Source organism: Tenrec ecaudatus, chromosome 9, assembly GCF_050624435.1.
Source record: "Tenrec ecaudatus isolate mTenEca1 chromosome 9, mTenEca1.hap1, whole genome shotgun sequence".
In the NCBI taxonomy this organism is placed as follows: domain Eukaryota; kingdom Metazoa; phylum Chordata; class Mammalia; order Afrosoricida; family Tenrecidae; genus Tenrec; species Tenrec ecaudatus.
In genome coordinates, this window is record NC_134538.1 from 75125501 (window position 1) to 75141540 (window position 16040).

General features: G+C 37.7%; 1 protein-coding gene across 2 annotated transcripts in view; it reads left to right on the forward strand.

Annotated features, from left to right (window-relative positions):
* Positions 1–14500, forward strand: part of KBTBD2 (kelch repeat and BTB domain containing 2) — a 28336-nt gene extending 13836 nt beyond the window's left edge. For both annotated transcript variants that reach the window (XM_075558208.1, XM_075558207.1), the window contains exons 2-4: positions 6029–6541; positions 8242–8407; positions 10780–14500. In XM_075558208.1, coding sequence (XP_075414323.1) covers positions 6372–6541; positions 8242–8407; positions 10780–12315 — 1872 coding nt within the window. In that variant the 5' untranslated portion in view covers positions 6029–6371 and the 3' untranslated portion in view covers positions 12316–14500. The remainder of the gene's footprint in view (positions 1–6028; positions 6542–8241; positions 8408–10779) is intronic.
* The last annotated feature ends 1540 nt before the right edge of the window (positions 14501–16040 follow it).

The following is a 16040-nucleotide window of genomic DNA, read 5'->3' on the forward strand; positions in this document are numbered from 1 at the left end:
AAACACTTAGTAAAAGAAAAACAAACAAATCTATTGTTTCTCAGTGTGTTTGCCATCTAGGTCCACACTTTTCTAATGACATTGTTTCCATCTCTAACCCTTACTGAAGAATGTGCTGTTGTATTCACAAATGCCAAAGCAGGAGTTTTGGTATCCTTGACGGATTCAAATCGTTTGTTTCTAAAAGAAGCATAGCGTACTATTTTTTTAATGTTTTAACAAATTACTGCATTTATTAATAAAATTCAACAGGTTTGAAAAAGATTAGATGAACCTGGTGGAATCCTGAGAGATTATGGTCGTTAGTCACCCTTCAGGTCTGGAACTGAGTTCGCCTTCCTGTTAGAATAATCACCATTTAAGATCAAAGGGCAGCATTTACTTCAGGTCAAAGTTCAGAGGGTTAGGAAAGAAGGAAGGATGAAAACAGGAAACATGTTAGGACTTGGATTAATGATGGTACATTGTGGGAAATAGAAAGGGTGAGTTGAAAAAACTATATGTACTATTGAAGGTAAAATTGATGATCTGCTCTGTAAACTTGCATAATAAAATGTTTATTTTTTTCAAAGAGGGATTGAAAAGTCTACTGTGAACCACTGTTAGCAAAGAGGCTAAATGTCAACTGCCTTTCATAAATTTATACTATAATTTATGACAAAATGTATGAAATTTCTTACACACATTTCTGCATCAAAAAGTTGGGAGTAAAAGATCGGGATAGTTAAATTTCAAGAAAAATGTTTCTTCACTCCTGCGTGCCTATTTCTTTGGCCTTTTGACTTTTGAGATTGTCTCAATTGGTTTTTTAAACACCATTAAATGCTTTAAAATGAGTCATGGTTTTGGGGGGCCCAACCTTGAGTAAGAGTAATTGCAAATGCATTAGGTATTTAGGAGCTTTAGTGGTTGGCAAAGAGTTCTGTTGATGTAGTGGTTACACCTTGGGCTGCTAACTACAAGGTTAGTAGTTTGAAGCCACCAGCTACTCGAGGGAGAAAGACGGGCTTTTTGCTCCCAGTTATAGTCAAGCCTGTTAGCCCGACTCTTCTTCTAGCCAGGAGGTCTGCTGCACATTTTTCATTCACTTGGAGCATGCTGCTGTGCCTCTGACTACTCCCGAGTGACACTAGCCTGCCCCACACAGGGGTTTGTCATGCATTGCCCGATAGCCCACAGCACTGGTTCGTCTCCTTTTCTGTCTGGCCGCAGCCCATGACATGCTCCTCTGTTTTCAAGACCCTTGTGGGAAAGGATGTGGTTGTGGAACTCAAAGATGACCTGAGCATCTGTGGAATGCTCCATTCTGTGGATCAGTAGCTTATCTCAACATTAAATTAACATCAGTGTTACAGACCAGAGAAATACCCTCACTTGTAATCAGTGAAGAACTGCTTCATCCAAGGCTCAGGAGTCCACTGTGTGCACTTGCCAGCAGATGAGGTGGACAAACAGTTGATCCTAGAATTCAACAGAAATGGTGATGGTTCTTCCACTTGCCTTCCTTTACCTCTTCCATTGGTGAACTTTAACCTCCTATCCAAACCGGTGCCCCTAACACCCAAAAGTTTGTGTTGATTAATTTTTAGTAGTGAAGACTTTTTGTTTTGAGTTTGTTAAAGGATGAGTGGATGAGGAGAATAAGAGTAGGGATCAGCTTAGACTTCACTTAATACCATCGTGTCTAAAGGGGGAGGGTCAGTAGAGTGGGGACCAACAAAAAACCTTCCCAGTCCCCCAGCCTCAGCCTTTCTTACTGCTCCTGGGAGAGTGTAGGACAGCCTCTTAAATCTCCCCAGAGCAGGATGTGGTTTTGTTTGGGGATGAAAAGAATATAACCCAAAGGGGCCATAAAATTTATAATGCAAAAAAATTTTACAATCTCAGAAACTCACAGGGGCAGTTCTACCTTGTCCTATTGGGTTGCTGTGAGTCAGCATCAACTTGATGGCAGTAAGTTTCTTTTTTGAGTGGTTGATAACCTTCAATTTGTCTACTAAAAGTACAATCGGCACTTGGTAAATATTAGTGGAAATTTGTCTAAGTAGCCATTAGTTTATAATAGAAATAACCATTTTTGGGCCTGAGAATTGATCCATTTGAGATACAGATTTTACAGCTACCAGAATGTATAATTAACTTTGAAGCTAATTTTACATATAAAATGAAACATAAAATTATAATTGTTGAAAGGGGGAAATTAACATTTGAAGGTTGTTGGTTAGTCATTGAAATTTTATGTTTTTATTTCTAGTTAATGTCTTGTAAAGTCTTACGTTCCCAGAGCAATGAAGTATATTTTTGTTTTGAATTGTTATACTAGGTAAATGTCTTAAGTATATTTGTTTGGTGTGATGTCAAAGTTACTTTTTCTGCCTATTTTAAGATTAAGAGAATTGTTACTTTGTACAGCTCACCATGAAGAAAATGTACCCTGGATTACAGGGGAAAGAAGTAAGAACCAAGGATGTCCTAAAAGCAGTGACAATGGGAATTACTTAAAGCTGGCCCACTATGTAATTTTCTGGAAGAATAGTTTTAACATACTAGTTATTTACATGTAATTTCTTCAATGTAGTAAAATCCAAAAAAATGGACACAAAAAGTCACTGCAAAAAAACCTGAGTAATATATGGTTAATGAAATAATCAGACTGAGTTTGTATAGCCAGGCTGCAAATTCTGGGGTCCAGTAGCGTTAACTAAATCCACCCTGACTGCCAGTTGCTGTCACCTGTTTTAAATATAGAGTGGGACAATTTTGAGACCTGTAATTGGAGTTGCAGCTTTGGTTTATTAATGTATATATACGTTCTATAAATTTCTAGAAGTAGAATCAATGGGTTAAAAGGTGTCATGCATCTACATTATGTGTTCAGTAAGACTTCAGTAGGAGCCTTGGTTGCATAGTGGATTATGTGCACCAGCTGAGACAATTTGCTCCCATAAAGACATAAAACCTCAGAAACTCAAGGGGCAGTTTAATTTGTTTGGTTGTTTATAAGACCTCACTCTTTCTGAAATTCAGAAGTCTGAAAATCAAGTCATTTTCCAGCAAAACTTGGTTTGAAATATCATGAGACTATATATCATCTTTTTCATACCATTTGTAATTCCTGCAGCAAAGACATTAATGGGCTCAATTATGGATTGCTGCCTCAGACCTACTTGTGTTTTGTTTGGTACATGATTACATATACCATATTGCTGCTATAAACTGAAAAATTATAAATTCCACAGCATATTTTCCCAATAGTTTTGAATAAGTGAATATCAGTGTCAATTTATACCAACCAATATTTTTTAGAATGCTTGTTTTTCCTAAACCCTGATAATTCTGGACCTTGCTGCATCAATGTGGAAATAGCCAGTGATTTTAGTATCCTTAGGTATTACTAACCTTAGAGATTGTAGCAGAACTTAGATTTGCAGGATGACTTTCAGATCTAAAAAAGCAAAGTCATTACCTTAAGTGACCTAAAGTCTCACTATCCTTTGCACCTGTTTTGGTTACTTTACATAGTTAACTTGGCTGGAAGCTTCACAGTTAATATCAAGTTAGCTGTTCATGTAATAGTATAGTTTGGCCGGAAGTAATGTGATCTTCTTGACATAATGAAAGATACTTAAGGGAGGAAAAATATTGTTGACTTCAATAATTTATAAATTTGATGTCAAAAGCACTTGACTTTCTAATTATGAGAACTAAGGATCATCTAATTTATCATAACTAACACATTAGTAGCATTCTGTTTGGGATTCCCCTCTCTTTTTTCCAGATTTGTAATTCCTTTGCCATGTGTTGGAAACACTGATTTCCAAATAACATTTTTAAGTTAAACAGCTGAATTAAAGTTTAAAGCTGGAATTCTCTTTAAAAATTCATTTTGTTATAAACAGTAAAACATCCAGTAATCCAAGTTTCTACATTGACTTTGATTATAATCTTTAAGTTGTACTACCATTCTTACCCATCTTTTCTTAGTTGTTCCTCATTTACATAAATGCATGGCTCTCTGAGGGTGTGATTCCCATTTTTCAATTTGCTGTATGAGGATCCATATAGAGCTTGTAAACTTGAATTAGTACACACACACCCCTTTTAAACTAGTGAACCTAACTATTATATGGTTGTACTATGACTGGAATATTTGGGATTTAAGGTTTAAAGATTATCTCAGGAAAATAGTTTCAGAGGTCATCAAGCATTCATGGCTCTAGAAAGGCTGGTTTTCAGGAAAGTCTGTAATCTTGGGGTTCTTCTATGGAAACTTAACAAACTGTTCAGTAGTGGTAGCGGAGTACCGTCTAGTTCTGGTCTTGTGGCAGATAAGGCAGTTGTTCATAGAGGTAATTACCGTATATACTCATGTAGAAGCCGAGTTTTTCAGCACATTTTTAATGCAGTTTTTGTGGTGCAATTAGGTGCCTCAGCTGATATTCAGGTCAGGTTATACTCGAGTAAAGATGGTTGCTTCACATTCCATATTCTCCTATTGCTGAATTTCTTGTTCTGTTGCACCAAGTAATTGTGCCTTGCATGGTCTTTAGCAAGCATTTAAGAAACCAAGCACTATGCAGTTACATAACTAGGAGATAGAAGCACTATATGTATTATAATTAATATAATGTTAATTATAATGTCTCATGAAATTATGTCCCTAAACATCCAAATCAAAGAACCAATCCTCTGAGGTGTTTTTGGTTGTATAGAAGCAACTGTAGTAGCTACTCTTTTGTTATGTATCTCCCACAACTTTGCCAGTTGAACTTTTTACAGATGTATTCCTTCCTATTCACAACAGTTACACTAATGTACTCCATATAAAGGTGCATTTCCACATCCCACCCCCTCACTTCACTGGCACTGAGTTGACTTGAACTCATAGCAACCTAAGAGGACAGAGTGGAACTGCCTCTGAGTTTCTGAGACTGTAAACTCTTTACTGAAGTACAAAGCCTCATCTTTCTCCTCCAGAGTTGCTGGTGGTTTTGAACTCGTAATCTTGTGACTTTGTAAACTCATTATGCCACCAGGACTGTAATAACCACTAAGAAACTTTGGTCTCTATATATATATATGCTTTTTATCTGAGGCAAGACAATATATCTTTGTGATTGGTTTATTTTTCTTAGCATAATAGCTTCTAATTCCATACAGTGTTTTTCTTTATCATAGCTAGTTTCTTATTTGCACTTGGGTCTGTTGTAGGTTTGTGATATATTTTAATATTGGTAGGGCCATGAGGGTAAACTTGGCACATCCTCCCAAATGTCAACTATTTTTGTGTCATTCTTACAGATGAATCATTCTGCTAATGGAATTTAGATTGGAAATCCATGAAAATTAGTATAAATTTGGTGAATACTTGTAATTTATATAATGTGGAGTCTTATGTTAGGAACATATCTCCATTTAATTAATGTATTTTTCAATTAAATTATACATTTTATGTTTATATTAATAAAGAACTTAGAGAGGAGCCATTATATAAAGAGATACATAAGATTGAACAGCAAGTTAAACAAAATAGCACTTATACTTTGGAAATAATTTGCCATATACTTTCAAAATAATTTGAATTATCTATATATCTTAAGAGTCGATAACAAAATGTACTTAAAGTGTAGCTACAACATGAGATTTCTGTAGAAGAGAAGGCCTCACTCCATCTCAAATTATCATGTGTTGCTTTTAAATGGTAAACAAAGAGAGCTGGCTTTGTTGGTAATCTTAACTATTTTTAAAGAATTTATGAAATACGATTGTTTATGTGTTCCTTATTTCCTGGGATGTTGTTTTGTATAGCAGACAAAAAGTTTTCTTAAATTTGTAGTTAACGTTCTACAGCCTATATTTTAAATTTGAAAGAGTTTGATAATGTTCATTTATTTATATTTCCTTGTTATGGTAATGTCTTAAGTTGCACTTCAAATACATAAAACTTGTATTTAAGGCTCACATTTTAAGCACAGTGTAGTCTGAAAATGAACTGGTCTACACACTCTAACTGAGCTTTTCTTTTTAGTTACGTCAGAGGATCCACTGACCATAGGATGTTGCCACACAATCTACCTCTTGTGTTACACTATTTCATGAGCTGCAACAGTGGAAAATTTGAATCTGATGTCTGCAGGCTGTGTTGAAAAACTTTGAAGAAGCTACATAACACAGGATGACCTCGGAGTGATTCTAAGCCTATAACAAGATAACTGATTCATCAGTGAATGTGCTGGCCTTGGTTCTGAATGCTGCAAATAACAGCACATAGAGTCTCTCCTTTCTTCATTTCGGAAGCATTCACTTGACCTTTCATCAGTTAAGGGTTGACATTTCTAATCTGTCCCGGAATATATTAATGGAATACAGTCATGTCCACTCAAGACGAGAGGCAGATCAATACTGAATATGCTGTGTCCTTGTTGGAACAGTTAAAACTGTTTTATGAGCAGCAGCTGCTTACTGACATAGTGTTAATTGTTGAGGGCACTGAATTTCCTTGTCATAAGATGGTTCTTGCAACATGTAGCTCTTATTTCAGGTACGTACTTTAATCTTTGATTAATTTGTAAATGCACATAATTGGCTTAATGTTGGGAAATAGGAAGAGTAAAGGTACTATTTTTTCTTTAAAGAAGAAAACAAATAATTTACTCAAAATTTTAAATTAGGTTATTTTAAAATAAAAGGGGTTATTGCTTATACTCTTGTTACAATAGGTTCGATAAAAATTTTGAGGTAATTGATGCTGTTTAGACAGGTTTAAAAACTTTAAATTCTTTTGAAAAAGTGTATTTCTTTTTTCACTCTTTATTGGTTATGACTATTGTGTGATACCATTTTAGCTTTACCAGATTCCTTGCCAGATATAGTCAATAATTAACATTGTCGCTCTAGAACCTCAGAACTTTGATTTTGAGAAATAAAGCTTTAACTTTTCATTTCTCGACTTTTTCGATAACTTCATCTTTTTAAAGTAGTTTCTCTTTATTTTCAGTTTTATTAAAAGAATAGAAAACTAGAATTTAGAAATTTCTTGATGTGTATTCTGCCTGCTCTTAGGTTAAAATTTTTATTTAGTATTTTAAAACATGACTTAGAAGTAGACTGGTATATTTCTATTACAAATAATCGCTTCCATAAATGGAGACTCACAATGAACGTTGTTCCTGCAGCCTCTTCAGTGGCGGCTGTAGACAGAGAAGGTTTACTATGAGCTCTCGTGACACTTCACGTGCTTCATTGTGCGCATCTCATGGTGATTGCAGAAGCAGGGTCTCAACTGCCACTACCTTCATTGTGCTACAATTGTTTCCAGTCAAGCTTTGAATTGGCCATCTAATTTTATATGCTTGTCTGAATTAGAAGGGTCCATTTGCAAACATTGGCTCCAAAATCTGATGAATTATCAGAGTCCTCTGGAATTCTTTTACAACTTAGACATTCCAGGAATTGAAACCTGAAAATGTGGTTCAGCAGATTTGGGCTAGGGAATCAGAATTAGTATCTTTGAAAGCTTCGCAGGTGAGAGAGAAATGGATAGTTCATATTTAAGGGCTGGGCTGCTTGATTGCAGTTGAAAATGGAGGTTGGTTGCACAATATGGTGAATGTAATTAATATCACTGAATTAGATGAACACTTAATAGGTTAAAGTGGCAAATTATATATTTTGTGGCATGCTTCATTATAATAAAAAGAAAAATTTCAAAACTTCCCAAATGATTGGCAGATATTCTTGAGATCTATTGACTTAGGTGGTATACAAAATCCAAGGTTACAAATTTAGTCAAACCCTGAGTTACCTTTTCCCTTCAGTGGCCGAACTTTGGAGATCCCAGGCACTGTGCCACGACCCAGGAGGTCTCAGAACAGAAATAGACACATTATGAGGCCAATGACCTAGGTTTTATGTAACCAAGACCCTCACCATACAAACCAAGGAATCAGATGAACCTAATGTTTTTTATCTTGATCTGTATTGTAGTGTCTGTGTAAATACTTAGTTCCTTTTTACATCTGAGTAGTAGTACACTGTAGGTGTATGTTTTCACTGCGAATGGCATAGTGGAATAGTCTGATACATTTGACATTGGATTATATTTTTGTCTCCATCAAAAGTCTTCAAAAGTTACCTGCTAACAAATGCTTTGAATAAACATGTAGTGTTACTTAGTCTTCTTCGTCTTATTTTTATTTGACTCCTAACTCTTACTGCTTATTTTCTCCCTTCCTTCTGTAGAGCCATGTTCATGAGTGGACTAAGCGAAAGCAAACAGACACACGTTCACCTGCGGAACGTCGATGCGGCCACTTTACAGATAATAATAGCTTACGCGTACACGGGTAACATGGCACTAAATGACAGCACTGTGGAACAGCTGTATGAAACAGCCTGCTTCTTGCAGGTTAGTTTTCTCATAAGTTGTATATATGACTTCTTACATTTTTTCCCTAAGAACTAATGTTTCATAAATGATGTCTTATTGAAGATTTTACTTGGTAAAATTTTTCTTCTCTTTGAAAGATATAAGAAAAGCAGTAAGATTGGGGAGGGAGGAGGGAAATGAGCTGATATCAAGGGCTCAAGTAGAAAGCAAATGTTTTGAGAATGATGATGGCAACAAATGTGCTTGACACAATAGATGTATGTATGGATTGTGATAAGAGTTGTATGAGCTCCCAATAAAATGATTAAAAAAGTAAGATTTGATCAACCAAAAAACTAGTTTTTGATTGTAATTTAACTAATTGATAAACAAAAACAAAATCAACCTATTGCCATCAAATCAGTGCCAACTCATAGTGACCATAAATTGCTCCTTTGAATTTCCGAGAACGCCTCATCTGTCTCCCAAGGAGCGCATGGTAGTTTCAAACTGGTGACCTTTTAGGTCACAGCTCAGTGCATAACCATTTTGCCACCAGGGCCTCACCTTATTGAGAATCAAAAACCAAGCTCTCTGCCATCGAGTCAATGCTGACTCATAGTAAAATGTGGTACTTGACATACTTGCCTACAATTTATTTTACTATGTTTTCTGTCAAACTCTCTTTAAATTTGAAGATAATAGAAGTATTTTTCATTGCTTTCTATGTTTTGGAATGACACTTTCAGAAAAAGGTTAAATTTGGGAGCATAGTTCATGATGGATAGCAGGTTCTTAATTGGGTGTTCAGTGAATGAATGACACTAATCAAATACCTGTACCGGAATGTAAGTACATAACTCTAGAAACCAGAAATCAATCTGTACCTTTTTCCTTTCTACCATTGTGTAAAGTGTAATATCCTAGTGTGTTTCCAATTCCCAGGAAAGTGGGGTCTTGGTAGTATCTTGATGGCTTTAGAATCAAAGACAATAGCCACGTAAATCCTAGTTTGTGAAGGAATACTGCTTACTGTGAGCACAGTCTGTCTATACTTGTTTTAAAGCCAAGAATTATCAGATGTTTTTCAAAATTACTATTAATTTCAAACGAAATTACATTCTAGAACATTTTGTTACTGATTAAAATTAACACTGTCCCCCTTTCCCATGCCATACTAATGAATTATGTGTATTAATGCATGCACATCTCATTACCACCAATCGATTCTCACTCATAGCAACCCTGTAGGACGGGGAAGAATTGCCCCTGTGGGTTTCTGAGAGTGTTACTCATTACACGAGTAGAAAGCTTCATCTTTCTCCTGCATATGGGCCAGCAGGCCCAAATGCTAAGCAATCCTCAGCCTTTTGGACTGAATTGCCTTAGATAGTATAACAATTGGAATTACTTTCACTACAAACCACTCATGAAATCTTCATAGTGATTGATTGAGGTGGACTACTGTTTTCCTATATTATACAGTTAAAAACTGAGATTTATAGGTGATGCTACCTGTCTTTATATGCAAGTACTGGCCAATTATGTAACCTGGCTAATCACTCTGAACTGCTCTTTAACACTTGTGTTGTTGAATACATAGTAGGTAGTAATTATTCTATTGAAATTTACCTTCTTATAAAACAAATTTAGAATGGCTCTAATAGGTCATTTGACTATAGGTAATTTATAACACAAGCCAATGTGTTCATTATGCCGTTGATTCATTTTATTAGTACTGTAGCTAAAATAGACCAAAAAAAAAAACAATACTGTATTTAGTTACTGTGCGTGGCTTCCTTTTTTTTAGTGTCTCCTTTGTCCAAATAAGAGAAAACCGTATTTCAGCTATCTACAATAATCACTTGTTGTACTTTGACTATTTCCAGTGCTTTCCTTTCATTTGATTTCTGTAAGAATATTTTTTAAGCCTAGAAAGTAAAGCTTGTGCATGAATTTCCCTCCCTTCCCTGAAGGCTATGTGGCTTTTTGTTATTATTTTAGTGTCTACTTGATGCTGCACTACTAGTTTCTAAATAGGACAGTTAACTAGGCCATCGGATAGGAAGAAACAGTGAAAACTCTTCATAGTCTTATAATTTTATTATTACGAGGGGACATTATCTCTTAACCCAAACATGTATGTGGGAAAATAAAAATAAATAAGTTACAGTCTATCTTATCGTTAAGCGTCCTATAGCAATACAAAGTTTGTTAAGTGCTTAATGACTAACCAAAAATTGCAACTTCTAAGAAAGGTCTGATACTCTTTAAAAGGACAAAGCCTTGAACATTCAATGGAACCGTGCCCACAAGGTTGACAAGAGTGTGAATTCACATGACAGCAACTGGTTTGGTTTCTGCTCCACCCTACCCTTATCAGCCATTTTTTCTTTTCTGTTTCATTTTAGGTAGAAGATGTGTTGCAACGTTGTCGAGAATATTTAATTAAAAAAATAAATGCAGAGAATTGTGTGCGGTTGTTGAGTTTTGCTGATCTCTTCAGTTGTGAAGAATTAAAACAAAGTGCTAAAAGAATGGTGGAGCATAAGTTCACTGCTGTGTATCACCAGGAAGCTTTCATGCAGCTGTCACACGACCTACTGATAGACATTCTCAGTAGTGACAATTTAAATGTAGAAAAGGAGGAGACTGTTCGAGAAGCTGCCATGCTGTGGCTAGAGTATAATACAGAATCAAGATCCCAGTATTTGTCTTCAGTTCTTAGTCAAATCAGAATTGATGCACTTTCAGAAGTAACCCAGAGAGCTTGGTTTCAAGGCTTGCCGCCCAATGATAAGTCTGTGGTGGTACAAGGTCTGTATAAATCCATGCCGAAGTTCTTCAAGCCGAGACTCGGGATGACGAAAGAAGAGATGATGATATTCATTGAAGCATCTTCAGAAAATCCATGTAGTCTTTACTCATCAGTCTGTTACAGTCCCCAGGCCGAAAAAGTTTACAAGCTCTGCAGCCCACCAGCTGATTTGCATAAAGTTGGAACCATTGTAACTCCTGATAATGACATTTATATAGCAGGGGGACAAGTCCCTCTGAAAAACACGAAAACAAATCACAGTAAGACAAGCAAACTTCAGACTGCCTTCAGAACTGTGAATTGCTTTTATTGGTTTGATGCACAGCAAAATACCTGGTTTCCAAAGACCCCGATGCTTTTTGTGCGTGTGAAACCATCGCTGGTGTGCTGTGAAGGCTATATCTATGCAATTGGAGGAGATAGTGTAGGTGGGGAACTTAATAGGAGGACTGTAGAAAGATACGACACTGAAAAGGATGAGTGGACGATGGTAAGCCCCTTACCGTGTGCTTGGCAGTGGAGTGCAGCAGTGGTGGTTCATGACTGCATTTATGTGATGACACTGAACCTCATGTACTGTTATTTTCCAAGGTCTGATTCATGGGTAGAAATGGCCATGAGACAGACTAGCAGGTCCTTTGCTTCAGCAGCAGCTTTTGGTGATAAGATTTTCTATATTGGAGGGTTGCATATTGCCACCAATTCTGGCATAAGACTTCCCTCTGGCACTGTAGATGGGTCTTCAGTAACTGTGGAAATTTATGATGTGAATAAAAATGAATGGAAAATGGCAGCCAACATCCCTGCTAAGAGATACTCTGACCCCTGTGTAAGAGCTGTTGTAATCTCAAATTCTCTGTGTGTGTTTATGCGAGAAACCCACTTAAATGAGAGAGCTAGATATGTTACCTACCAATATGATTTGGAACTTGACCGGTGGTCTCTGCGGCAGCATATATCTGAACGAGTACTGTGGGACTTGGGGAGAGATTTTCGATGCACTGTGGGGAAACTTTATCCATCCTGCCTTGAAGAGTCTCCATGGAAACCACCAACTTACCTTTTCTCACCAGATGGGACGGAGGAGTTTGAACTGGATGGAGAAATGGTTGCACTACCACCTGTATAGCTCGGAGTTCAGGGAGTGCACACCTACAAAAGCAATTTCTTTCAGATGGATTAGTACAAGGCTGATTCCAGTGAGGAGGAAGTGAAAGATGTCTCACATGTCCTACTTTACCAAAATGCTATACCACTCCATTATCCCCGACAGCAGCCACCGCTGCTCCCCTCGGTAGTCTCCTCTAGTTCCCGGGGTCTGCAGTTTCCTTCAACAACTTTACAGAACGCAAACCTTCAAGGAAGTGCTTCACGGGGTTGTGGAGGCTGGCAAGTCCCAAATCCGATGTTCAGACATCCATCTGGAGGAATCTTGTCATTCACACCAAGTTAGACTGCTGTCTCATGGCTATAGAAGCTGCTGAGTCAGGTCGGGTGGAGGCAAGCCAGAAGCAGGGTCGAGAGCAAGAGAGCCAACTTTGCCAAAGTTGCTTAGTTCACATCAAGATGGCTGCCGGAGTCCTTGGCCATCGGTCTTTTTAGGGTGGTGACTGCCATCTGACTGGTGTTTGTCACCAGGTGACTCACTAGTCTTACGCACATGCTCAGTTGGGAAGGGGGCTCAGAAAGATGGCATCTTATGCACGTCTGAGGTTTTGATGGAGTTGTGGTTTTTGCCTTCTGACATCAAAAAACTAGGAGTGGAGAATCACTTCAGCACAATTTGGGCAGTCCAGGTCTAGTCTCAGCCAATTTCATGACCCCAGCCGCCTCCTTTTCTGAATTAAGCAGCTGGTGATTTGCCAATTAATAGAAGAAGAGCTTAAAACCAGCAGTTTGTGTTTGAACACAGATGTCAAAGATGATGGCTGATCTGCAGCCCATAGCCCCAAGAAAAATGTGGGTGATGACTTGAGTCATACCCTCTAGTAAGGCGCAGACTCAAAATACAGCCTACTTTCACCCTGCCTCATTAGCATAACAATTCCACTCCCAAATGGAACGTAAGCTAGGAGGCAAGGACTTAGAGTGCACCACAAATGTAGGACGAGGGTCAGAAGTGCTATGTGCAGTCATCAACCACAACACCTGATCTATGAGCTTGGATTTTTTTTTTTTTTTTTTGCTTAACTAAGAGAGTCTATGAAAGGTTTAAATGAGTACATAAAAGTCTTTATCTTTGATAGATTTTATTTTTATGCCCTACTTAATATTTGCATCAGTATAATATATATCAATGAATTACAGAAAGATATACTTCCATAATATGAAATAGATTATCCAGTAATTGAGAAACTTTTGTGTGTATCATGAGAGTTTGAGAATCTGGTTTATCTAACAGATTGTTAGCTCTGTGTATGTACAGCTCAGAAAGCTCACTTACATAGTCTCCTGTTCCTAGTGTGGTCTATGACACTATGCTGAGGTTATTGCAGTGTATGGATTTCATTCCTGTGCTTCTGTTCTGAAGTCTTGGAGTATAGTTTTTTCAGTGTAATTAGTTCAGCTGCACTTAACACTATTGTCCATGTTGGTAGAGAAATGCTGTCTAAATCCTATTCTATAGTTGAGGAAGTTCTTCCTTTTAATGGTATTACACAGGGAGAGCTATGACTGCAGGATCAGTCTAACTATACTATTAGGTGCATGTATTCTCTTTTCACTAACTTAAACTCTCTCTCTAGAATACAGGTCTTCCAGTCAGCTGGTCACTTACCAGGTGTGGACTAAGTTGCTGGGCTCGCAAGAAGAATTGCCAGCCCCTCATTGTGCGGGTCTGTGTGGAGCTTTACTCAACGAATGCCTCCACTTCTGTATTACATTAACATTGGCTCATGCATATAACTACCTGCTGCTGATGTGTTTCTCCATCTTAAAAGATTTAGAGTGGGTTAACCAGGTCATTACGTCGTTGTTAATTTAATAACAAGCATTACTGTAGAGTGATTGTGTATAGTATCCGTCAGTTGTCAGAGTGTGTGTGTGATTTTTTTTTAACCTGTAGAGTGTGTGTTGGGGGTGGGGTGGGGTGATAGGATGAGGAAGATGAGCTGTTCAGGAATTCTCTGCACTCGCCGTGCAGTAGAGCAGATAACTAGTGCTGCTCTGGCATTAATCCCAGGAACCACTAGCAGTAGCGGGGTGCCGCCAACCTGACATGAGCACAGGTGCTTCATGGACAAACATTACTAGCATGTTCAACTGCATAATGTTCTGGCACTGTATTTTGAATGACATTAATTTATTAAATAAATTGTATATATTCAATGTCTCTTTTTTTTCTTTTGTGATAAAACTGATACAACTATGCATTTGCTTTGGAATTTACCGGGCCACTTAGCTTGATTAGAGGGGATTTCAGTATTTTGTTTGCCTTATGTGGATTTGGCTTCCCCATTTTATACTTTCATTTGGGCCATGCTAGATTATTATAAACTACAGGACAGACCAGTCCCTGGAAACGGCCATCATGCCTGGTAAGGTAGAGGGGGGAAGTGAAAAAGAGGAAGGTCTTCAACATGATGGATTGACGGTGGCTGCAACAGTGTTCTCAAACATAAGCACAATTGTGAGGTTGGCACAGGTTTGGGCAATTCTTCCTTCTGTTGTACATAGCTCCTAATAGCAGCAGCAGCAGCACCTAAGAGTAGCAATCAATAGGCCAGTGACTTTTAAAAGTCTAGGGGGATTCCTAGCCCTCTTCCCACACAGATTGACCCAGAATCTGGTAGATTGACCTAACTTTATAAATCTCTACAGATGATTCTTTGATACAGTCTCAGTTGAGAACCATTGGGTAAGCCCTTAAATAAAAAGATATGATTCTAGATTACCAGTCCTTGATCATGTTTAAAACTTTACCTTTCCATTGCTAACAGAGAGAGAGGCCCAGACTCCTTAGCTCATTTAGGGTCCTCTAATTTTGCTTTAAATTTGCCTTTAAAGCTCTCACATTGTTTCCCCACAACTTCTTCATCTAATCAGGCTTTTGCAATACTTCCTGCTTTTACTTATTCCTCTCAGAATGGTCTTTTCATCCCAACTCTAGTTGCAGTGTGTAGATGAAGGCTTCCCCTAAAGCCCTCTACACCTGTGCTGGGTAAAGCATTTACATCTTTAGTACCTTGAATCTTAATTGTGTGGTCATCCTGAGTACAAAAGGACTCCAAAATTCATATGAAACTACAATTAAGAGGTAAGACATAACTTTATATCTCAACATAAGCAAAACACTTCTGTAAGCAATAATGCATGCCATTTAAACCCCAAAGCACACTTGTTGCCATCGTGCCAATTCTGACCTTATTAGAACAAGGTAGAATTTAGTCCATCTCTAAATAAAGAACTGGGGGTCTTAAGAACTTAGCCATGTCAGTGCAGTCTTTAATACATTAGTAACGGAAGAAAAATGGGTACTCATCAAAAATGTTTTAAAGAACAGGAAATGAGAGTTGGGAAGAGCTAACCCAGGCTGTAAGGTGGATGCCCCAATTGATTTGCAAAATTGCCCTTGGTTTGATGAGAGGAATGAGCAGGAGCACTGGTGAAGGACTGGGGAACTTTTCCCAAGCATTTTTTACTAAAGTTTTGACTTTCTCAGAACACTTTGATAAGGGATTTTACTGGTCTTTAGCCTGTCCAAGAATCAACAGGCACAGTACCTTGTGCAGCATCAAACAATCAAACCGGTTGCCATGCCCTTTGCACTTAACGAGCCTGCTTTTGTGTTGACCACTTCCACCTCTTGGTAGCCATTGCTGTCCATGTGCTTTGTCTTCAGGATCAAGACAAGTT